This window comes from Lissotriton helveticus, chromosome 11 (genome assembly GCF_964261635.1).
Source record: "Lissotriton helveticus chromosome 11, aLisHel1.1, whole genome shotgun sequence".
Taxonomy (NCBI): domain Eukaryota; kingdom Metazoa; phylum Chordata; class Amphibia; order Caudata; family Salamandridae; genus Lissotriton; species Lissotriton helveticus.
The window spans coordinates 784,728,068-784,753,095 of NC_136072.1; the positions used below are offsets into that span (position 1 = coordinate 784,728,068).

Genomic DNA, 25,028 nt, shown 5'->3' on the forward strand with positions numbered 1-25,028 from the left:
AATATGGCATCCGCTTACACAATGGATGGGGAGATCGATTTTGTAATATTGTCTAAACATGATAATAGAAATGTGCCTCTTTCCCCCTTCTTCCAATCTTCCACTCTGGATCCTTCTATCTTTCTGCTCCATGTTTTCATGCTCTCTTGTTCTGTATGAAGTATATCCAGCTGAACTTACTTTGTCATTAAACTAACAACTTTGATTTTGATTAATCAAGATGATGTATGTACGTGTTTTATAATTTAAAATGGTCTGTATGGGGGGGGAGGTTCAAGGGGGGGTGGTGGCTTAATCGACAAAATTGTACAATAAAGACCAGTTTAAAAAAAAACAAGATGGCTCATAGAATCCTACTGCCTTCGGGTCATAATGATATTCGAAAGCAAGCCAAGGAGTAGACTTTGCATTCCACTGACCTACAAAGCCTTTCACAGAGGTCGAAATGCAAAAGTCATAGAAAGTTGCCGGTGTTGAAAATGCCAGTGTTGGTGCCGGGAAAGCATCACAAGGCACCAGAACTACAAATATGATCTTTGTGATTCGGCATCAAAGGAGTCTTCGGATCCACTCATTTGCAGAAAACATAATCGGCATCCAAAATCCTGTTGGTGCCAAAAATACCCTTGGTGTAAAATATGTCAAAAACCTAATCGGAGCCCAAACAGTGGCTTATGGAGCCAGTTCTTGAAAAACTTCAAGACAGACTTGATAGAAAAAAACAAAAGACTTTTGTTTATTAACCCAGACACTGGCAGGGTAGTTTCAAAACCACCACTTGCATCAACGGACACCCTTCCTAAAAGGAAGAAGACTTTTGAGATCATGGGGCTTGATCCACCCTAAGCTCCAAAGAAGAAATTTAAAGACAGGGGCACCAGCCCCATCTTTTTCCCTCCAACTCGACCTCCTCCATTCGCTTCCATACCTACATATTCTCCTCCTCCACCTCTCCCTCCTATGTTGCTACCACCTTCAATATCACCATTTCATATACAATGCAGATTTTCCACAGTTTTAGGTTGAAGTCTTTTTATTGATTTAACAACAAACAAAATGCAGTGTGAATGAAACCCAGATCATGGGTTGGCAACCATCCTAGTGCTTCGCAGAGAATCAAATTAAAACTAAAATAAACTTACCCGCAACCCTCCCACCACCCGCCCTCCCCACCCCCCTACTGTCTCCACCCCCTCCCATCTCCTCCCGCGTACAAGCTGCTTATACATGAAAGTGGAAATTGGTCTCAGCACATTGTTGCTCAATGTGGTGATGCATGGGTTGCATCTGGGTTCAGTATGGGGAGGCGCAAAAGACACAAGTATCTAGGGCAGGATAGTTCGCGAAATTCAGAACATAATAAAGTGACAATGGGTCGCCACACATCGGCGAAAGTAGTCCCATCCCCCTGGAGCGAGAAAGAGATCCCCTCCATATCTAGCATGTACCAGAGGCGATGAAGCCATCCCTGGAAGGTCGGTGTCTTATCTGTGCCCCATAAGTAAAGTATGTTCTGTAATGCCACCCCCAGAGCTATGCCTAGTTGCTTGCCTCTACGAGACTTGATGGGGTAGGTAAGCCTATCAGAAACTCCTAGGACCACATATTCAGGAAAACGTAAGAGTGTGGTATCAAAGTGATGAACAATCTCATCTGGTACCTGTGTCCAATAGGATGTGAGATTGGGGCACTCCCATAATAGATGGAATAATGTGCCATCTGCCTCACAACCCCTCCAGCAAATGGGAGAGTGGTTAGGGTCACTTTTATGGAGTCGGGGTGGTGTGAGGTACCTATACATCATAATCTTAGTGGCTGTCTCTATGCTTGAAGTGTTGCGTGCAGAGTGTTGGGTTCTATAGTGGATATCTGTCCACTCTTTGGGGGTCAGTGTCCACCCAAGCTAAGCCTCCCATCGTCTTTGGCCCGCTGATTTGATTACCTGTTCAGGGGGGCACAGAATGTGAGAATCCGGGGAACCGAGTTCGAGTCTCGGCAACGAAGCTGAACATCCTGTGATTCTGCGCAAATCACTTAATCTCCTGTTGCCTAATGAAAACAAATGTGTCCTCATGTAACGCAACTGGTGCTATGTAAAGCGATCTGATACCCGATACCTTCGGGTCGAGTTTGCACTATATACAACTCTGTAAAAAAAAAAAAAAAAGTTCAAAAAAGTTCTGTGATAAGTCTCCTTGTGATTGTTTGGGGAGCAACCAGCACTCGTACAGGTCCGATCTGTAGCTGCAGGACCCAGTGTTGTATTTGCAAGTAGTGACAACGCTCAGCTTCCGGCATACTAAAACCGGATTTAAAATCCTCAAAGGATCGGAGGCCCTCCATATCAAAAAAGTGCCCTATAGACCTATCCCACTTTGTCCCAATGACTGAATGGCATCCAATCAAGACCTGGGGAAATGTTTGGGTTTTCAGTAATAGGAGTGAGAGGTGATGGAAAGGTTGTCAAATTATTGCGTATGGCTGTGGCATCCCAGGCTATTAATGTAGCTCGTGCCACTCGGTAGCCATATAGCCCAGAGGGCCTAAAGGTCTTGCAAAGGAAGGGAACCTTCCAAAGATATTTTCCCACCAATGCACGCTCCATGAAGAGCCAATTCTTCTCGGACTCTGGTTGGGCCCATTCTAATAGAATTTGCAACTGCGTTGCTTTGTAATAGCGGTCGAGGTCGGGGATACCCAGACCCCCCTCTTCATGTCGTCTGAAACTCAGGTCCCTATTTATTCACGTCCTCTTATCCGCCCAAACAAAAGCACCAAATTCGGACTGAAGTTGCTTCAAAGCGCCCAGTGGTGGTTCTACTGGGAGAGTTTGAAACAAATACAAGACTTTAGGGAGTATACTCATCTTAAGAGCTGCCACCCTACCTAACCAGGAGAGATTGAATGTCCACCATCGTTTAAGCTCTTGTCTGGTCTCTCGCAGCAACCTAGTGTAATTCAGAGAAAGCATCTTGGCGGTGGATACTGACAGTGATATGCCCATGTATGGAATGGCCTTCTGGTCCCAGTGATTTAGTGACGCTAGGGCCAGGTTGTCGACAGTTGACTGCTGCAAAGAGAAGCCCAGTGCTTGGGACTTAGTCACATTGACTTTAAAGCCAGAAACTGCGGAAAATTCCTCTAGTTCGGCCATAAAAAGCCACGACTGAAATCTGGAGAGACTGGTTTGCTGCTCTCCCCCAAAAAGTATCCCCTTAATCTGCTGATTTTCCCGGACCCTCTGGGCAAACTGCTCCATATAGAGAACGAATTAGAGGAGAGAGAGCAGACAGCCCTGTCATGTGCCCATGGTGATATAGAAGGGGTCGGAGATGAAGCCATTCACCTGAACAGTGGCTCAGGGATGGCTATAACCGCTGAACACCCATTGGCGGAATCTGCGCCCAATTCCAAACTCCCCAAAAACGATCTCTAAAAAGGGCCAGTGGACCCTGTCAAATGCCTTCTTGGCATCTATCATATCAACAGGAAGAAATGCTCCTCGGACGGACAGTGGAACTTATCCAAAAGATGCAGTAGCCTTCTCGTAGTATCACTACATTCCCTAGTCTCGACAAATCCAGCCTGGTCCGGCTCTATCAATCCCGGCATCAGAGGTCCCAGTCTGGACTCTAGAATACTGGTGAAAATTAAAAAATTGATGTTTAAAAGGGATATCGGCCTGTAAGAGGCACAATATCTGTTGTCCTTCTCTGGTTTGGGCAATGCTGCTATTGATGCCAAGAGCATCGTGGGCGGTAGCTCAGTGGTGTTCTCAACAGCATTAAAAAGTGGGGTCAGTATTGGGGCCAGAATGTAACAAAAGGTTTTTATAAAAGATGGCAGTAGATTTAAGGTGTTTAAGACTAGCTATGGCTGAGGTGACCTCTTCTGTCCTAATGGAGCTATCAAGGGCAGCTGCCTGATCGGGTGCCTAGCATGTGTTATGCCCTGACAGTACCTGAAGGGTTCTGATCAGGCAATGACTGAGCAGTGTATAGAGCCTCATAAAAGTCCCTAAATGCGTTAGCTATATCTTTTTCCTGTGTGATCTCCGTACCCCCATGTGGCGTAGTGGCGAAGCAGACCAGGACAAGTGGAATTCGTTTTTAAAGTGGGTGCTTTTATTCAGGGCTTAACACAAGGGGTTCTGGGACTTGTAGGAGTCTTGTTCTTTCGTCCAGTTCGGTAGCGAAAGGAGTCTGGGTCCTGGAGTGGTCTGGAGCTGCTTCCACAAAGCTTCCCGGTGGCTCGTGACATAAAAGAAAAGAAAAACGGGATGTAAGAAAAGGTCCTGGGACCGTAAGGAGTGACGCGGGAAGCCAGGGGGGTGAAAAGTGAGGGAGGACTTAGTGCACCGCAACCTTCACCAGTGCTCCGAGTGCAGTTTACGCGAGTCACACTGCCGTTTTGTTCTGACCTACGGCTTTGCTCTCCCTCCACCCCCTGCTTTGCTCTCCCCAGTTACGCTGCCCCAGCGAAACCCAAAGCGGCCCGTATCTTGCTTTGCCACGTCTCTCCTGGGCCGTGGCTGGCGTCTTCGCGGTGCCAGGTAGGGTCTGGCTGCCCGTCTCCTCTTCCTCCGTCTGTTTCCGCGGTGTTGGGTCTCTCTGCTTCTGCTCGCTCGGCGGGGACTTCCAGTCCGGTTTCACCGTCGTCCTGGGGTGGCACGAGAAAGGTCCTTACTCACGTTTCCTCCTCCCAGCTTGTCTGCACGATGGGTCCTAACGAACGGCCTCCTTCTTCCGTGCCTCCGCCTTTGAGCCAGTCCTGGTCATGTGACTCCGCCACGTGATGCGGTAGTCCAGGGGCGTTAAAGAAACAGTACTCGGGGACGCTCTGTGAACACAGAAGGGAGGGGGAAACTGTTCCGTCTGAGGGTCTGGAGCTTGCGCTTCGCTACACCCCATCATCCAGGAGGAGCGGGACCGCTGCCGCCTGCCACCGTGCACGTAATTTATGAGCTAGTAAACGGCCACATTTGTCCCCTCAAGTATAAAATGTATGTTTCAGGCAAACAACTGCATATTCCGCCCTATCAAGGTCTAGGCTGGCCAGTTGAGCCCGCGCTGATTTTAGTTTCCTACAGATATGAGGGGCTCCTGTCCTTTTGTGAATACCTTCCAGTTCCAAAACTTGTTTGGAACGTTTGTTCCTCTTCTCCCTTTGTGCCCTATTGTCTGTGGCTGATGTAGCTATGAGGTCACCCCGAATTACCAATTTGAGGGTTTCCCAGAGGGAGATAATTGAGGTGTCCTTAGTAGCTAAGAAGTCTTCTATTGTTTTGGTAAGGTGTGTCACAACTTTAGGACGATGGAGGAGCGCATCTCTGAGCCTACAGGAATATTATGGGAGAGAAGTGGGGGGAAACGGCAAAGTGGCAGTGAGGGCCGCATGGTCTGAGAGGGCTTGGAGTTTGATTTCCAAGCTCTGTGCAGTCGGAAGGAGAGACCGAGTCGTTAAAAAGTAATCTAGTTGTGCATATGTCCCCCTGGCGTGTGAATAGAAAGTGTAGTCAAGTGTATGAGGGTGGAAACACCGCCACATGTCTACCAGCCCAAAGTCCAGCAACCACTGGCGAGAAGTATCAGAGAGAGACCCTGTTTGACCCTGCCTCTACGCGGAGCGGTCCAGTTGACTATCAAACACGATGTTCAGGTCCCCCTACTATAAAAACTTGTCGATCAGGTGTGGATGTCAAGTCCCCTATTGCCTTATGTAAGAACCCCTCTTGGCCTTCGTTAGGGGCATAAAAAGTGGCCAGTGTTAATGTGTGTGCCCTTACAGTCACAGAGAGTGCCAGGAGTCGCCCTTTAATCTCGATTACCTTGGACCCACCTTCCCAGGGAACGTACGAGTGAAAAGGATGGCAACCCCTAGCCATCTTAGTGGAGAGAGAGGAAAAGTATTGCTGTGGAAAAGCCTTTGAATGCATCCGATGTGTGTTGCTGGACAGAAAATGGGTCTCTTGTACTAAACATATGTGGGCGCCGGAAATTTCAAGATAAGACAGGTAGATGAGTGTTACAATCTTGACGTTAAATGTGAAAGGGCTTAATAACCCCATCAAACGCAGAGTTATCCTAAGTGTGGTGGGCATCTCGTTCTGTCTGTGCATTAGGGCCAATATAACCCTTGCGGGTTGAATCCTCCTGTACCCCAGACATGATGCCCACAGTGTGAAAAAGCTGTGCTGGCGCGCACAGGTCAGCAAGTGGGAGGAGACCCCAACAGTGCAAACAACAAAACCTCCATTGAAACAAAAACAGAAACATAAGCCAAAAGAACAAGAGTCAATGTCCAGAGCGTCCTGCTCTTAGAGAGGAAAAAAGGGGTACCTGTGGCTCATGGCTCCCAGCTCCTATCAAGCAGGCCCATGCAAGCATTTGCAACTTTGATCGGCACCAATAGTATTGCTATGTCAAAGCAGAGACTGTGACTGGTGCAACTTCTGTTTCACTCCGAAGATGCCCCTGCGAGGGTCGACAGCTCTGCTTGCCATTCCTTGTCCATGGTGTCCGGGTCAGGGCGTGCCGCTGGACTTGGAGGCTTAATGGTGGTCCATCAATGGCCGCTCCGACGTCTGCGGGAGCGAGAGTCTGTGCTAGGCCTGTCTGTCGTGGGTTCTTCAATGCCTAAGAGCTTGTAGGCCACTGGAAGTGATCGGATTCGCCTCAATTCCCCTTTGTAGAGAAAGATCAACCTGAACGGGTGCCCCCAAGAGTAGTTTATACCGGATTCCCGAAGATGTAGTGTGATCGGCCGGAAGGATTTGTGTTTATGCAAAGTAGAGGCGGCCAGGTCTTGAAAATGAGTGGGTTTCTGGCCCTGATATTAAAAGTCCATGCGATTACGAGCCTCGCAAAGAATCCTTTCTTTCAGCTGGTAGTCATGGACATAGGTCAGTATGTCCGCAGTTAGCGCAGAGGCTGCCTTCCGTGGGCCCACTTTATGAGTGCAATCCAGCTTAACCGGGATCTCTGGGGATTCCCTGAGAATGAAGCGGAAGAGGCCTGCCACCAGCGCCTTGATGTCTCCATCTCCCTCTGCATGCGCCATGCCTCGGATGCGAATATTGATCCGCCAGGACCTAATTTCTAATTCTGCAGTGTGAGCCTGTAGCTCCTAGTACTGTTCTTGCAGCTTTAGGACTTCTTGTTGGAGGTTTTCAATTTCCTCGTTGCGGCCTGTTTCATGCTCTTCTAGTGTGTGAACTCGCTTGCCCAGGGAGTCCACATCGTAACGGACGTCTAGTAAATTGGCCAACAGCTCGTGTTTCAAGGCAGACAGATCATGTCAAAGACATGATCTAAAAAAGCGACTCCAGGTAGGATCGGCTAATTGGGGCATCCGGGCTCTCACTCCCTTCTGTCTGGTCTGCACGCCCCACTCCTGGCTGGCTCTCAGACTGTTGCATTGATTTAAGTAAGAGGTCTTTCATCGACCTGTCCTTCCTGCCCTTGAAGGCTGCCATGACCCCGGTCATGTGGGATTCGCTCTTGTGATGACGGCCAGTACACCGAAAGCAGCAAGCGCAGGAGGCCGGGAGGGGGAGTGGAGGGGCAATATCACAGCTGGGAAGACACTGTAGCACGCCCCTCTCCCACAAAGACTCCCGCTCTCACCTTGGTCCCAAACCCGTGGGGTATAATCTCTGTTGGTGCTGGAGGCCTATCGCCGCAGCTCTGGCTCCCCAGCATTGGCACAATATCGTCCTCCTCTTGGCAGGACCGTCCGATGATGCGTTGGATTATCCCTTGGGCCCTCCGCATGTAAGGCATGTAAGCGTAAGGCGCAGTGGCCCTAGGTGTCTTTCTGACCAGGGCCGGCTGATGGAAGGTGCTCCCAAGACTCCTCACCAGGGCGCCCCTGCCTGCAAGTGTCTCTGTGTCAGGGGCAAGTCTTGAAGGTGCTGTGCTTGCTCACCCCCACACCAGTTGCTGTACCTGTGCCACTGTCCAGTCGTGCCTTCCTGCACCACAGCTAGATGATTTATACACTCAGCCTGGGTACAGGACGTTAGAAAAAACAGCAATGACCCTGGGCGGGCCCCAAAGCCAGGACAGCAGATGGATATATCCAGCTATGCACCTCTACCAACAGCGTGGCTGCACTTGTGGCCCAGGTGGCCTCTAGGCTCCTCCAGCCACACATGTGGTTGCACTGATCACCCTCAAAAGCCGGTACCAGGGTCCACTGCCCTGACCAGGGCTCAGCAGGATTGTTAGGCAGGCCAATGTGTGCTCCTTCTCCAGGCCTGCATGTGGGGGGACGGTGTGAGGGACGAAATGATGGCAGGATGCCCCAGGAACTGCAAGTGCGGTGGCCCCTCCCCCACTCCACCTCCAAAGCTGTGGCCCTCTCGCAGCAGCAGAGCCGGGACCTCACGTTGCCGACGTGGTCTAGAGCTCCGTTTGCCCAGCTCAGCCGCTCTGGGGGAGACTTGCCACCGGGTGCATTTTGCGGCAGTCTCCAGGTCTTGAAGGGACCGCCGAGTACTGCCAGAGCTGTGCCGCTTGCACCGGAGGTAGTGTTGACCCTCCCGGGTGCCCAGCAGCTCCGTGCGTCATGGACTGTCGCGGCATTAAACCCGACGACCGGACTCAATAGCCCCCACCTCAGTGGCGCGGAGCTGCTCGCGGGCTGGTGTTGCATGGATTATGACCGATTCACTGCCGAAATCGCCATAAGTGGCCCGGTGGGAGCGGAGAGCTCCGAAGCTGCATCTTACAGCGATGCCATCTTGGCCAAGCCGCCCCTTTCCACAGTTTTAATTGGAAGAAAACCATGATATTATTAGAGTCATGGAGGCTAATATTATGCATTACTCCTTTATTGCCCCTCATACACAGCAGCAACAAAGAATTTAGAATTAGAATAGAATATCCTTAAAAATCTAGAACATGCAAAATAACATAGAACATGCAGCCATCGTCCTTCTTTTCTTCCTGTGAAAACAATCAGAGTCCAAAACCCCTCAAAAAGTCAACTTCATCCATTGTAATCTACGTATATATCCTATTGCCAATAATCTTCTCCACTGTTTTCTCCTCAGTTATGTCCTGGAAAAACAATATAAATCAAACTCATCAAAAGGGTTAGTTACTCACAGGGAGGTATAATGTTAGCCTCTGTGTCCTTAATAAAATCATGATTGTCTTTTCCATTAAAACTGTAGAGAATCTGCATTTTATAGCAAGGCACAGAGGCCAATATTATGCATGTTCAAAGCTCATCCATAACTCTCTGTACATCATTTTCCACAGGTTTAATGTATAAACTCTTAAACTTTGATTCACTCGACCAATCAGCTGCCATCATAATAGAACTTAGACCTCTGCTTATTACATAAACTTTGCCATTGCTCCCCTCGCCGAATGCACCCCAAACACACACACATTTACTCCTGTTAACTTCATTACCTCCTTCACCCACCCTGCCAATATTGGCGCAGATACCACTCTGAAAGGTTGCCTATAAGAAATTAGAAGCTGTAAAACACCTTGCTCTCTTAACTTCACCGTCCTTTCCTTAAATTGTTGCAATCATCGTACCATACACAGCAAATCATGTCCCTCCATCCTTGGATAGAAATTTGTTCTAGACATAGTTTTTTTGCACTTTAGTAACTGAAAAAATGCACCCTCTGGCTGAAACCTTCTAGCAGTCACCTCCAAAGCTCTTATTTATAAAACCCTCCTAAAAGACACCAAACACAACAATATCGCCCTCTTCCATGACAACAATTTTAATGCCATTGCCTCATTACTCTCCTCCATCCTTGAACTTCCTTCAATACTTGCAACACATCCCATAAAGATGAATACTTTGCCTATGGAGGAAACTCCATTCGCACCCCTTTTAGCCAAAGCGTGCTGTCCAACGGCAGTTCAATCCACCAACTCATGCCCTGCTGAAATTGCTGAACCACTCAAGTTCGCTGAATTATACACTAATCTCTTCTTAAACAATTCTAATAATGATTCACCACTTCTGCCACGGGATCCCAAAACCTTGCTGAACACCAACCACACTATCTTCTCCATTCTGATCGGTACACCTTTTTATTTTCCTGGTGCCCATGATTTCGTAATAAGCTCTGAAGGTTCCTGTGATAACCCAGACCCTAGACATACTCTCCTGAAATCAAGCATCCTATCAGAACCAACTGGCCTCCTGTAACCAACTTGTGACAATTCTCCTGGGCATCCACCAGTAGCTGCAGAAAACAAGGTAATAACACCGACTGTCCATCAACAGACTCCTCACTTCCGGGAACCATACCTGTGACTGCCAAAACTGAGATATTAAGACTAACTCCAACCTCTCTCTCCTGACCTTCATGAGCAAACTCGTAATCAATGAGAAAGGTGGGAATGCATACAGCCTCAATTTCGCCCAATCCTGAAGGAAAGCATCCACTCTGAATGCCTCTGGGCCAGTCTCCAACTGTAAAACTTCTGTAGTTGTGCATTCAACCTTTCTGCCAATAGATCCATCTCCAACAGACCCCATGTCTGGTCCAAACTCAAAAAACCCTCCATGTTCAACTTCCAATTGCTTGCACCTTTTAGATTCGTTGAATACCAATCTGCCTTTATATTGCTCTTCCCAGGAATGTGTTGTGCCTGAACATTAATCTCCCTGTCCAAGCAGTAACTCTAAAACTAATTTGCCAACTTCGCTAATCCCCTTGATTGTGGCCTCCCAGCTTGTTGACATAGCGAACCATGGAAACATTGTGCATTTTCAGCAGCACACAACACCTCACCTGATTCCTCACAAAACTCCACACTGCGAAGGATCCTGTCAGTAACTCCAAACAATTGATATGCATCACCTTCTCTGACCAACAGCCTCCCATTGTTGCCGTTCCACACCTTGCTCCCCAACCATACAGACTTACATCTGACTCTATCACCACCTCTGGGAACTCCCCAAATATGTCCCTTCCATTTCAGGCATCCATGTTCATTAACCACCAATTCACATCCTGCATTGCCTCCTGACTCATTTCTATTTTCTGTGAATACTTTGCTCCAAAACACGAATGATAACTTTTCAATCTTTGAAGAGACAGATAATGCAGGGATGGCGGACACATTGTTTGAATGGACGCAGACAAGAGACCCAACAGACTTGCTTCTGACGCAAAGTTATTTGCACTGACCGCTTCACTCTCCTCAGCTCCTTGCGTATCTTCTTCACTAATTTCATAGGTAACTACAACACGCCCTCCAAGGTCTGTATTTGGAAACCAAAAAATGTCAGCTCCTGCATTGGTCAGACAAGACTTCGCTTTGTTCACTACAAATCCTAGATTCTACAACATTCTCTCAGCTAACTACATCTGATCTTCTGCTAACGCCCTTTTCTCTGCCATGATTAACACATTGTCCAAATATACTATCAACCATAACCCTCTTGATCTCAACCAAGCTATCACAGGTTTCATGAATTTCGTAAAACACCACGGAGCTGACGTCCAGCCAAAAGGCAGGCTCTTGAATCTCCATAGCTTCCCTTCCCACCTGAAACATTTGTTTGGACCACAAGTAGATGATATGTTGGTATACATTTTAAAAAAACACGGACACCACCAAAACCATGGGAGCACTACAGTCTTTTCAACACCAGGGCTGCTTTCGGAGTATTCAAGGTATTTATGGAGGGACTAAAAAGAGTAATTCCACCTTCCACCCCACCAGCACGTGTCTGGAACCTCAATATTGTTCTCACTAGACTCATAGGACCACCTTTTAACCACTACATTCCTGTGATTTACAGTTCCTTGCATGGAAATTAGCTTTTTTGGTAGCTATCACACCTCTTAGGCAAATAAGTGAACTTCCAGTGCTCGGCTTGGAAGAACCTTTCTTCCAATTCTATCCAAATAAATTGGTACTTCAGACTAATCCAGAGTTCCTTCCTAAAGTTGTTTCCCCATTCCATGCAAACCAGACAGTAGACCTACCTAATAATCTTTCCTAAACCTAATTCGGTAGCAGAAAGAGCTCTACACACGCTTGATGTTAAAAGATCATTAATGTATCACATCGAGAGATCTAAACCTTTTCGAGAAAAAACAACTTTTTGTTGCATTTTCAAACCCTCAAAAATATTCCCCTATATCCAAAGATGGAAAAGCAAGAATGATAGCCAGATGTATTCAAACTTGCTACCTTAAATCAATCACTACTTGTAACTCCACGACCTCACTCCACACGGAAAAAAATTAGCCTTCATTGCTTTTTTAGGAAACATCCCATTAGCATATATCTGTAAAGCAGCCCACATACATTCACAAAAACTATGGTGTCGATGTCCTAATCAACAAGCTAGAGTGGGTCTTGCTGTATTGTAAACACTTTTGGAGAGTACTGCTTTACTTTCTATGCTAAGCATATGTATCTACAGCCAGCACATGCTACAAATCGAATGTTACTTACCCTGTAAGCATCTGTTCGTAACTTGTAGTGCCATAGATTCATATGCACCCACTCTCCTCCCCGGATGCTACTGCCTAACTTATTTACTAAAACACTATCTTATATTGCATGCTTATCTTTTCTGTCACTACCAGCTAAACAACACCTAGCAAAGGAGTAGATGATCATGCTCAATACAGATTTTTTTTTGAGGAGTCACCATACTTCATGACTTGAAAGACTTTTTCGAAGAAAAACAACTTGCAATCGTCCAGCCCAACACTAAATGGCAGGAGTATCCTAAGCATATGAATCTACGGCACTACACGCTATGAATAGATGCTTACAGGGTAAGTAACATATTCCTTTCCACACATTATGAATGCAGGCAAAGTAAGTTTCTGTATGTGGGGTAGACTGAATAACAACATACTTCCATAATGTGGGGTTAGCCATCTCAGCACTTTCTCGATTCATCTCCACTCTTTACCAGTAAAACTGCTTAATCCATACTTTTTCTTTCAGGGTTAATTTAGTGGGAACTAGATACAAATTAGGCCTCTCAAGGTCATTACATATTTGCCTCACATGCTTGAACCAAGGGATTCTATACCCATCCTCCTATAATATACCTGTTTAAAATGGCATGTCTATTAGCCCATACTAACAACCCCAATAGTAAGTGAACTAGTTTAACTTGGTCAGATACATATTTAAGTCCAAATTTTAAAATGTTTACGCGGAAACCCCCTAGCCACGAAGATTGGCTGCTCCAACCCCATGCAATAATCTAACCCCTTCTTCCAAACGACCACCGACGGGGCTTGTAAATCCTTTCACCCTTTAGCGATGTCTCTTTTGGCCAGTGTAAGGGCAAGTAGCATCAGGTGTCTCTTGTAGAGGTTATCCCCATCCCCTCCATAACATGCAGCAGGGCAAACTTTGGCGTACGGGGGAGCACCCATCCCAACACCTCAGACATGCAGGCCAGGACCCCCCTCCAAAACGGAGTCAAAGAGTCAAAGCTCCATACCGTATGAAGAAATGTCCCGTCCTCCCCGTTACAACGGAGACAGACCAGTGAGGCAATCAGTCCAGCCCTCCACAGCCGAACCCTTGTACAGTACACTCTGTGTAGGTATTTAAACTGAATAAGGCGGAGACGCATTGCTATGGCCGCACCCCTGGGGGCGGCCAGTGCCTCCCTCCAATCCTCCTCCTCCAGCTCGCCTACACCCTCTTCCCATTGCTCCCAGAGTCTCTGCAGTGTAGGGGAACAGTGCGTGACTAACGCCTGATAAATGCAGGATATTTTCTTTGTGTCTAGGTCCCCCATAAATAATCTCGATTCCAACGGACTAAACTCAGGGAGGGCCTCCAGCCCCTCCAGACTGGGTGTTCGTGCATGACGAAACTGGAGGTACCTAAAGAACTGGGAGCGAGGCATGTCAAATTCTTCCTGGAGTTCCTGAAAGGACTTGAGAGTCGTACCCCTCAGCACATCACCTAATGTAGAGATCCCTATATTGTCCCATCCCCTAAAGCCCTGCAGCGCCGCCAGACGAGGCAGCCGCCCATTGTGCCATAGAGGAGTTTCTACGGTCAGAGTATTCCACCACCCCATCCGGCGCAGAGCCTGCCGCCAGATGCGAAACATCAGCTGAGTGGCTGCTGATAACTCACTCTGTATCTACGCTGTATATAGAAGGGTATGAAGTGTACGGGAACCCATCAAATAACGTTCCATAGCATATGCCGGATCTCCCCTATCGCCATACCACCACTCATTCAGGACCAAAAGATGGGAGGCCTAGTAAAAAGAAAGGATTTCCGAAGTTGCTAGCCCGCCACAATACGTGGAGAGGAAGCACATGTGTATAGCTACAGAAACCGCCCCAGCCCCCACAAGAATTGCCCTAAGACAGATTTTACCTGCCGGAACCAACTGGGTGATATAGGATAAATGCACCAATGGTTTGATAAAACTTTCTAGTTTTGCTTACCCTTAATGCAGATTTTGGAAGACCTGCCCCCCATGGCCATATAATAAGTTTTAGTGAGGTTGGTCTCCAAGTTATCCATACCCTTAAGATCTGAGGATGTTTAGGAAAAAGGCACTGCGTCATGTGCATACAATAAAACCGTCATAGGGATTGTATCTGGAAGTCTTTATCCAACAATGTTAGATGTTTATGTAAACCATTTACATACAGTGTGAGAAATGGGGTTGTTGGTTGACTGGGTGTGATCCCTCCTCAAGCAGCAGCGACATTCCTTGTCAGGGCGAACCACAAAAGTCTCTAAATTAACCTGTGCTTAACCCTCTGGCAGCTTGGTACAAAAGTAGTCAGCATAAATACTTTACATATGGCCTCTAACAGGAATAAGATGAAAACACAACACAAGAAAAATCCCACACCAATTTAGAAAAATCGAGTAAAATGTAATATATTATTTGACACCAAAACGACAAAAAGCCAATCATTAGAACTCGATTTATGCGGTTTCAAAGAGTTACGGTAATAAGTTTAGCACCTACAAGCACAAAGCTCCACTCACAGTTATCTGGTCGTATGAGACCGGGTGAAAGTCACAAATTCTGGCCAACTGTGATGAAGAGTGGGACAGGTAGAGGGGCCAGGTTAGTCCCACTGAAAAAGTAACCTTCTAAAATCCACTGCGAAGAAGTCCGTTTGCAGTGAAGGAGACTATGAGGAGCAAGGAGAGCGTCACAGATTGTTGTCACTGTAGCACGAAGAGTTGACCAGGTGTTGCGGATGGTCGTCGCTGTATTGCCTGCCTGCACCTTCTTCAAAGCAGCTACATCACCTACAAAGTCATCAAAACCAGCACACCTGCCTATCTGGTTGACAAAGCCACTGGAAGTAGTGGGTTTTGGCACATATACAGCCAGAAGACAATCTGATGCCGATGAAGAAATGCCAAATTGAAAAAACAAGGTAACAGCCTTTTCAGTCTGTGCATCCAGGATCTGAAACTATATCCATATATCCTTCAGGACCGGCCTGACCCGCAGTTCCGGGTCACAGAAAGCCACCGAGAAGCAGGAGGATAAGACGTCCATGACCAAGAGTTGAGTAGAAATAGCAGCGGCATGCTGGTTAGAGAAATGCCCTACACTAGACCGTCTATGATGAATAAATTGCTCCGCAATGGCTTGGAGCTCAGAGAAGGACTGCCGTCTTGAATGGCGCATAAGTCATGCCCCACATCGTTTTGTAGAAAGCTAAATAGAGTTTTTGTGAGACCTATAGTAGGTGGGGGGTGAACAGATAACTGAGCGTTAGAGACCAATTCATGGATGTTTTGAAGTGAAAGTTATGTTTGACATTTGGAAAAGTAGATCAATGTAGGAGTTTAGTAGAGTATAAACTACTGTACTTTGGAATAATTTAAAGAAGGGAGCATGCAACTTTTTGGGAAAGCACTTAATGATCATTTTGAAGAGAGTGACCTAAATGGCAGTTTGTAGAGAGGCCTAAAGAAATGTTTACAAGCATTATATTGTAGTTTTTAGAAAGATAGCTATGTATAAGTTTTGAATAAGGAGCAACATAGTTTTGGAGAGAGACAGGGAAAGAAAAAGCGAGTTAGCTGATGTTATGGCAAGAGCTATATCCAAGTGTATTTCTAGTCTGACTTAGCCAATTCAATTTTGCCTTATTAAATCACACAATATTTGATTAATACTGATGACCTGCTCATATTTTTCCTATTGGCAATATTCTTTCCCAGTTTGGGGGCAATGGCTAGCAATATCCTGCCTTTCTCTGTTGACTATGCTTAGCTCTCCTCAAGTGATATTCTTTTATAAAAGTGACGCCTGGGCCCAATCCTTGGACTGTCGCTGGTTGTAACCTTTGTTTTTTTCATGACCGAGTTCTGTTCTTATGTTTTAGCGCCATTAATGCTGTTGTATATTTTTCTGTTGATGTTCTCTCCCCGATGACAGTACCATAGATTGTGATTTCCAAAGACAATTTTCTGAACCAAAAGGTGTGGATCATAGGTAGTGATGTCTCCCTTTCGATAATGTGCAGCCTGTGTATCTCTAATCATTGGCAGCCCTTTGTTTAAGATTGCACCCATCTCATGGACAACATCTAGTTGTGTCCTGCACTACTCTATTAGTGAACTTTTGCTCCAGATACCTAAACCATGCCCCTGATCCACTGTCGTCAATGGGTCGTGCCCAACTCATGGACTACAAGTAGCATTGTTAATTCACTCAATAATGATTATGTGATCCCATGGGCTAAACCCCAGCAAATAATGACATATGCTGCCAACATTCTGGTACCCAAACAAGACCATATATAGCATTGTTTTCTTTTGAACTGCTGTACTCTGTGTAAGAGCCACAGCTAGAGATGATGTATTTTCTTCTGGTGATTTTACATTTCAACTGCATGTCCCACAAGTTGTTTTGCGCTTTCCTAATTGTTGTGGTTCTTGTCCAAGGTGAAATATGGAAACTGTTAAGAATGTCACTGTACTTTAGACTCGGAGCCCAACATAATTGTCTATGTTCTCTCTAGGTCAGGATGCCTTTCTTGGTGGATTTGTAGGTGCCCTTAATGGAGCAATGGTCTGTGCTTCAGAGGTCCTGGGCCGCAACCTATACCTGGACATGCAGCGCCTTCGAAAGCAAGTGAAGGAGAAGGCACTCAAGAAGTTGGACTGATGCACCAATACATTTGGGATTTGTGACCAATGACTCATCTGTGTGAAAGATGTCGAAGGCATTCACAGTTTTAGCTTCTCCCTGAACAGTGATTTTCCTGCCAGGAAAGCTAATGGTTTAACACTCTTATGGCTCTGAACCCACTGATTTGAAATGTAATTTATTTTATCATGAAAACAAGTTTGATTTAACAATCCAATTTGGGAGAGCACATTGGATGGGATTGGGTAATTGGACACACTGTTCAGACTTCAACTTCAAACAAAGAGCCTACATTTCTGTAAGTCCAGATCTTTAATTTTCTAGAAATTCCTACCCACAGCCAAACAGAAGAAGGAAACGGTTGCTATTATTATTACCACTCAGCCCATCGAGTCTATCTTGTTGTTGGCTCTTGATTTGCTGACCTTAACACACTCTGTAGCTTTACCATTAGTGTCTCCAAACTAGTTTCCGACTGTAAATGCCCCACATATGAAATTCAATTCAAAATCTATATCGTACAGGTTAAAAAAAGCAATTATGATGTCACTTTCTTGCACAAGGTAAATTCAATTAAAATGTTTCAAACACTAGGAGTGATCCTTCAATGTGGAAACAACAAATAACAAGACAATCTCAGTTCTGGCCTCTAACACAAATTGCACAATAAAAAATAGAAGTTAGAGTTTAATAAGCAGGGCTGGAAGTGCCATGTAGAGAAGCCATAACTGCTTAATTACTCCCTTGGATTACCACTTCTCTGTTTTAGACGCATTGTTCTTATTTCTCTGTGCTTCTAGAAGTTTGTTGCTCTTACCTATATGCCTGCATATTCTTCTTTTTAATATGAATGGCAAATTGTCCTTTTCAAGTACCATGTTACTTAAAGATTTTCCTTAAGCATTGGCATCTCAGAGTAAACACTTGTGCAGCTTATCTAAATACAGACTATCCCCCATCAAACAACTACATGCTTTTATTTGTTGAGTTGTTAGTTGCCATATAAAGTGCGTATGTTAATATTCTGGCAGACCTAAAAGTGCCCTCAAGGGTTGTGTTCTATGTACCGTATTTATGTATCACTCCAAATTAACCTTATTCTTTGACTTATACATGGACAGGATGTCTGTGCAATGTCTACAAGAGAATTCTTACTTCTAGTAAGTATATTTTTCCCTGAAGTGAAGAATAGCAACCAAGGCCCATTTCTTACAATTCAATAGTGTAAGCATATTTTCTAGCTTTTTAAAAGTGCTCTTTATCAGTAATGCAATGCAACTATACATCATTTATTTTCTAAACAAGTAGGTACATCAATAAATATATGAATTCTACGTTTCTAAAAAGGAATTTAATATTCTGTATCCTTGAGACAGACGGGGCCTTGCGAAAGCAAGTTCACATTTACATTTGTATTGTGAGTAAGTCAGTTCTCACCTGTGTGCTTTACTACTAACTTAAACCATTCCTAATTCTGCTCTAGTTGCAGAATATGAAGTGCTGGGGCACCCAGAGTTGGAAACCATATCCTATCATATATACTTCTTTTTTTTAAAACAAAATCATCATTTTTCTCATTTGGGCATTAAGTAATTTTGCTTTCAGGATGCCCACTGCGTTATGTACACCCAAAATATGCAATTTAATTTCAGTATTCCATAATGAATATAGCTGTTTCGATTCTCTGTCTTGTGCAATGTCCACTCACATCAAGTACCCCTGATTATCACAGGACTTGTCTATCTAAGTTGACACTGGGTGACCATTTTTAGCAGTGTCCCACTGTATTTATCTGTGGATCTCCGTAGGTTTCCCCTGTGTGTGCTTTGCAGTTTACCAATTATATCTTAATGCCACTTTTTTGCTCACTGTTAATCTATCCTATCCTTTCTCTAGTTTAATATATCTTCTGTCCATCATACCCACATCTTGTTACAATATAGTCTCATCTGTTGGGCTTATTCTCCTTCAGTCTGAGTTCACTTCCCACTGCTCAGCCTGTCAAGTGGATCTAGCCTCTTCACACTGGTCTCCTAGCCAACGGGTCTGACAATTAGTGAATCAACGTTGTACAGTCCGATAAATCCTCAGTGAGTATGTTGTCTTCTCTTGTTAATTTAATTTTTTACTCCAATCTTCACGCCGCCAAGGGGCATTTATGTGTCCAGTTTAACTTTGCTGTGTTTACCTGTGTGATGCAAATAGTTGGTTTAGCTCTTGAAACATCCCACTGGGGAGGACACGCATGACCCTGTAGAGAGTGTACAGGTTTCACAGAAGGAGGACTATTTTGGCCAGTGCCAACTGTCCCATTAAGGCCAATGGCAGTGTTTTTTTAACACCATTTATTTTAGTCCCTCTTGAACCATGCCTGTATTTTACTTATGTTTCTCTTCTTCTGTGGGAGCCAAATGTATCACTAGATAGCAGAAGCTATTCCTGTACTCTCATGTGTCTAGTCTAGCTAGTCCTGCAAGGGAGAATTAACTTTTAAACTCATAAATTCTGCAAACAGATATTATTCAAATATTCTTACGTTTCTCCTAAAAGCATTAGTGCCAAATTAGCAAGCTAGTGTGTGTGTGTGTGTGTGTGTGTGTGTGTGTGTATATATATTCACTTAAAAAGCAAAGGTTACAAAAACGTTATAGTTAGGAAATGGAATTTAAAAAAAACCTTAGAAATGCACTAAAAATAACCAAAGGTTACAGGGATGTTATAGTTAGATTCAAATTTTACACTCCTAGAACCATAGAAATTCAGCAATTATAGTTATTTTAGCTAACTATAACTTACGCCTCTGCAATGCACTCTTTATGACTTCACATATTACATCACTCATGACATGGTCAGTTACATCACTGATGACTTATCCACAGACTACTCACCAGCCATTCACACACCATTAGAACCACTAATACACCCATTTACAGACCCATACAGACAGTAACACACCCACACACCTTACATGCCCACTCACACACCCATTTAGGCAGTCACACATCCACAAAACCACTCACACACCCATATAGCCACTCATGCAGCCACTCACAGACCCATACAGACACTTACACACACAGTCAGAGACCACTCACAAACCCACTCATACTCATACAGCTACAGACCCACCCATTCACAGACCCATAAAGCCCTCACACACCAATACAGCCACTAAGACACCCACTCTCGCACTAATACAGACAGTCACACAGAAAACATATGTTGGAAATAGTATCACTCAGTAGTACAGAAAGTATACTAATTTAACTTCTATCGTAGCTTAGTTTATATCTTTGAATCGAACAAACTTTTACAAAACACTCACTGAATGATGTCATGAGTGATGTCACTGACCATGTCTTGATTGATGTAATATGTGAAGCAGTGCATTGCAAGGGCATGAGTTCTAGTTAGCTCAGGTAGCTATAACTGATGCATTTCGATGGTTTTGTGCCTGTAAAATTATTGTTACAGGGACGTTATAGTTAGGTTCAGATTTTACACACACAAAACCATAGAAAATCAGCAGTTATAGTTATTGTTATGTATTGTATTGTATTATACAATAACTCATGCCCTAAGGTAACTATAACTTACGCTCCCGCCATGCAGTTTTCTCATTAATAATTTCACTGCAAATGTTGCAGTGATATTATCAATGATGTCATGGAAGATGTCATGAGTGATGTAATATGTGGGGTAATTGGCAGTGCATAGTGTAACAGAGACATCCGGTGGCAAGAATATGGCATTGACTTTAAACTGGAAGTATGTTTCAAATTCATATTTATAAAGCATATGGTTCTTGACTAAATAGGTATTCCAATAATTCTATCATTAAAGAGTGCACTTGTCTGCTCTAATCATGGCTGTCTGGTCACGGGTAACCAGGTTTTATTAATGATCGATATTTGAAATCCTTTAGTATCCACTCTTAAATTCTTTGGAGGTTTAAACATTGGCTTACCCTTGACAACTACCAGAAATCAGAAGGTGGGAGTTTACTTAATCCCCCTATTTTTAAATCTACATTGGCGAGTATCAACAGTAGGAAAGGTGCCTTAGGTCGGAGTAAAGGGTGCTTTTAAAGTAGGGTCTAAGAATGAGAACATGAAGGAGACCTGAATTAGCCTCATGCAGAGGGAAGCAGACTGCTTACACCAGAAGCAGGCTAGGTTGGAATTAGTAGTCCATCTCTGACTGGTATACTCAGGGTCCAACCAAGGCAGATGTTTGTTGCAGTCTTCAAGAAACTGTTCTCCAGTCTGCTTGTAGATTGTGGGCTACAGAAGTGGTCCGCCAGAAGGTCCAGACAAAGGTTGTAGCTGAAAAACCACAACAATAACATTACTAATGAGCAAGACCCATCAAGTTTAAATATAACTCTCCAGTACAAATACACACACCATCTTTGGAATGCCAAAATCTCTTCAGCTTGTTTAATATGCCTAGTTTTCAATTCATGATTAATTTATTCAAGAAATTGGTGAGTCCTTGGACTGGTAACAGGAAGTTTGTATTTAATACTGTAATGAAAGTATTGGTGAGAATTTATAAGATTGTATCAAATCCTCCGAAGAAGAGGAACCATGCATAATTTGATCAATATCACGGCCATTCTCCCAGATTTAAAATGTGGTTTTCAAATGTTAACACCTTTAAAAAGAAGGTAGAAAGGGACATCAAATATGTTAAGGCATAACAATTGTTTTCTCGGTTACCAATTCTAACTGGAAGTTTAATCTATTAAAGCCTAAGACTTCTTTTGTTCCAGTTTCCAGTGTAAACTAGAAACTCGATATGTCAACTCCTAAAATAATTCCAGTTGCAAACTTTAATTGGACATCAAATCAGCACACAAAATATTGCTTTTCCCAGGTGATCTATTTCAACAGTATATTACTTGGTAAAATACCAACATCGGTTTCTTGTTGCAATATATTGCAATAAAAAAAACTGCATGCAATTCTCTTCAAACATAGACTAATGCTGATCAATATCATGGCAGCGCAAAACTTGTTTACCAATGTTACCATCCAATACCAAAAGAAGTCAGCTGCCCACTCAGTATAGCTACACTTTTTCTAAACAAACATGCCATTTGAGGAAACGTATATTACATAATCCCAAGCTGCAAACCCAGCAGCCCTCAAGTGCTTAATCTCCCCCAATATTATATCTAAGAGTGCACCAAGAACTATAAATCAACAGGCACTATATTATCATTATAGGCATCCCAGTATCCTAACTGATGTAATTTTCCCGGCACTACAGTTTATGTAGATACAACACAGTTCATAGGGCATTGCACTGTCCTAAACTCCACAGTTTTAGAGAAGTGACACTGTTTTACATTCAGCACCCAACTGCAATCATTGTCACTTACATATTCTTAAGCACTGTATTTCTCCAATGTATTAATGCACTGGTTTGTTACATACAAATGATGATTGTATTTATTATTCTTTGATTCATTTATGCTTTATTAGTTTTCTGGTGACAATTAAAATAGGTTGTTGATAAAATACCTGATTGTACACCTAATTTTAAATGTATGAGGAAGTCAAATTGTTGATTGAAAGATTCATATCATTCTGTTTTATTTTTGCAAATTCTTTGGTGATGGAATCAGGGGCGTAGGAAGGGAGGTGCGATGGGTGTGGGCCATCCCGGGTGTCATCACTGAGGGGGGTGACAAAATGGCAAGAAGATGTGTTTTAACCCATATTTTTGCTATTATGTCAAGCCGGTGGTGGTAAGAAATTTTCCGCACTGTGTACCATCTGACCTTGCTACACTACTGGACGGAATAATAATTGGTAGAAACACCGTTATATAATTTTGCGCAAATTGCATAGTTCTGATTTTAGTGAAATTAGATTAGGCGAGGTTAGCCCGAGGACTGTTACTGTCAGAAAACTGATTGTACAACTGTGAACCATATTGAAATATTAAAATGATTGGCTTGACAACATTTAATTTTCAGAATCCCTAAAATAAATGTGTTTATATACATTTTAGTGTGGTAGACGACAGTGGGCCCGATTCACAGAATGAACTTAAGACTCAATCCTAAACTTACTACTATTTTGGTATTTCCCAGAATGCACTTACTACTTTTGGCATTCACAGAATGAATTTACTACTTTTAGTATTCACAGAAGTTAGGATTTTGTCTTAAGACTAACTTAAGACAGACTTAAAACAAAATCCTAACTTCTGTGAATACCAAAAGTAGTAAGTTCATTCTGTGAATACCAAAAGTAGTAAGTTCATTCTGTGAATACCAAAATAGTAGTAAGTTTAGGATTGAGTCTTAAGTTCATTCTGTGAATCGGGCCCAATGTGAATTTAATTAATCTTCAAAAGTCTTTCATTTTATGTGTGCGAGTGAACGTATTAAATTAGTACATTTGTAATTTGATGTAAGGACCAACAGTCGCACCATACAGTAAAAAGGGCTAAATCTCTGTTCTCCAGCAGATCTCGGAGTTCATTGTCAATCCACCTGGTGTTGAAACTAACTAGCTGAAAAGCATCAGGGCATGCATCAAGCGAGGCTTTTCCCCATTAGTACCTCGAATACAAGTAGGGCTCCAAGTTATATGGTATTTCATATTTTGTTTTTAATTGTCCATCTGTTTATCCAAATGTGTTTTTGCTTATTTTGTCTGGGTTTATCTATATTTATTTTCAGTGAGGTGAAAAAATGTACCTGGCACTTGTACATTTCTGCTTATATTGAACAGATAAATGTACGGTCAACCTTAAATTCCTGATGGGCTTTGATAATGCACGTACCGAATATATGATACACCAATACATCATAAGAAACTATAAACACTGAGATGCAGAAGGACGCACGCTTTTTGTTTTTTATCTCTGTGAGAGATTGTTTTGCCAGACTTGGGTACACCCCGCAACAGGTCCTGCTAAAACCCTTTACAATCCAGCAGCAGGAGGAAAGTGCCTGCGGAGTCATTTTAAGCATGAGCAAAATGAGCAATTACTCAGGATCCCCACTTTCTAAGGGGCCTTCTGGTAAAGCGATCACTAAGCATTCAGAAGCTACAATGATGTCCTATTAAAAATAATATGTTTTTATGCACAACTGGTCGTGCCAGCTTTACATCAGATTAGTGTGTATTCTTGGGCTGACCAAGCTTAAATCTTACACTTCGAGATAGATGGTGGTAATTAAAGCAAATAGATTTATAATCTTGCCTTGGGTATTATTGGTTCTTTTTGTTTAGCCAGCCCTTTTCAACACCGGCAAAAAGGGAAAACATAATTTTTGCCAATGCAGGACAGTACCTGCAAAAACAAACAAAAACGTTCCCAGTGTGATGACTTATACATGTGCATGCATCCTGCATGCAGGGGCCATGTTATTTTTTATTTTATTTTTAACTTTCTTTTACTGTTCAAAGGTTTAAGATGCCATTCTTAGAGAAGTAAATAAAAAATATTTGTGCACGCATGTTGGAAAGAAAAAAGGCAGCAAACCGGTACCAAAGCGTAGCAGCAGGTCCCTCCAAAAAAGAAAATGTAAAAAAAGAATGATGTGGGAAGAGTGAGGGCGGAAGGGACGAGTGGGTGGGGGTGTGGTGGCAGTTCAAGGTCAAAGCCAGAAAGGGGGCGCGGGCCCAAGGAGCAACAATGAGTCTTTGTTGATGAAGGGGTAGCAACAGGAATGTGGAAACAGCAGAGCGAGCAAAAAATATATGTACTTGCATGGAGTGCTTAAAAAATAAAAGAAAACGTTGTTTTCCTAATGTAAGCAGTGAAAAGATACAAGTAATCAAATCAAACTGATTGTGAAGTAGCTATTGCTCTATGGGAGGGATAAACACTAGAAGAGGAAGGTAAACATTGAATAAGAAGCGCCAAATGAGACTGACAAGAAATCTAAC

The 25,028-nt window shown here is 43.7% G+C and overlaps 1 protein-coding gene and 1 long non-coding RNA gene across 3 annotated transcripts in view; one reads left to right on the forward strand and one right to left on the reverse strand.

Annotated features, from left to right (window-relative positions):
* Nucleotides 1-17,708, forward strand: part of LOC144791919 (all-trans-retinol 13,14-reductase-like) — a 282,571-nt gene extending 264,863 nt beyond the window's left edge. The window contains exon 11 of the mRNA XM_078666732.1: nucleotides 16,988-17,708. Within this exon, the coding sequence (XP_078522858.1) occupies nucleotides 16,988-17,133 (146 nt within the window). The 3' untranslated portion in view covers nucleotides 17,134-17,708. The remainder of the gene's footprint in view (nucleotides 1-16,987) is intronic.
* Nucleotides 17,278-25,028, reverse strand: part of LOC144791921 (uncharacterized) — a 336,379-nt gene continuing 328,628 nt past the window's right edge. For both annotated transcript variants that reach the window (XR_013602496.1, XR_013602495.1), the window contains exon 7: nucleotides 17,278-21,440. This is a non-coding gene — a long non-coding RNA (uncharacterized LOC144791921). The remainder of the gene's footprint in view (nucleotides 21,441-25,028) is intronic.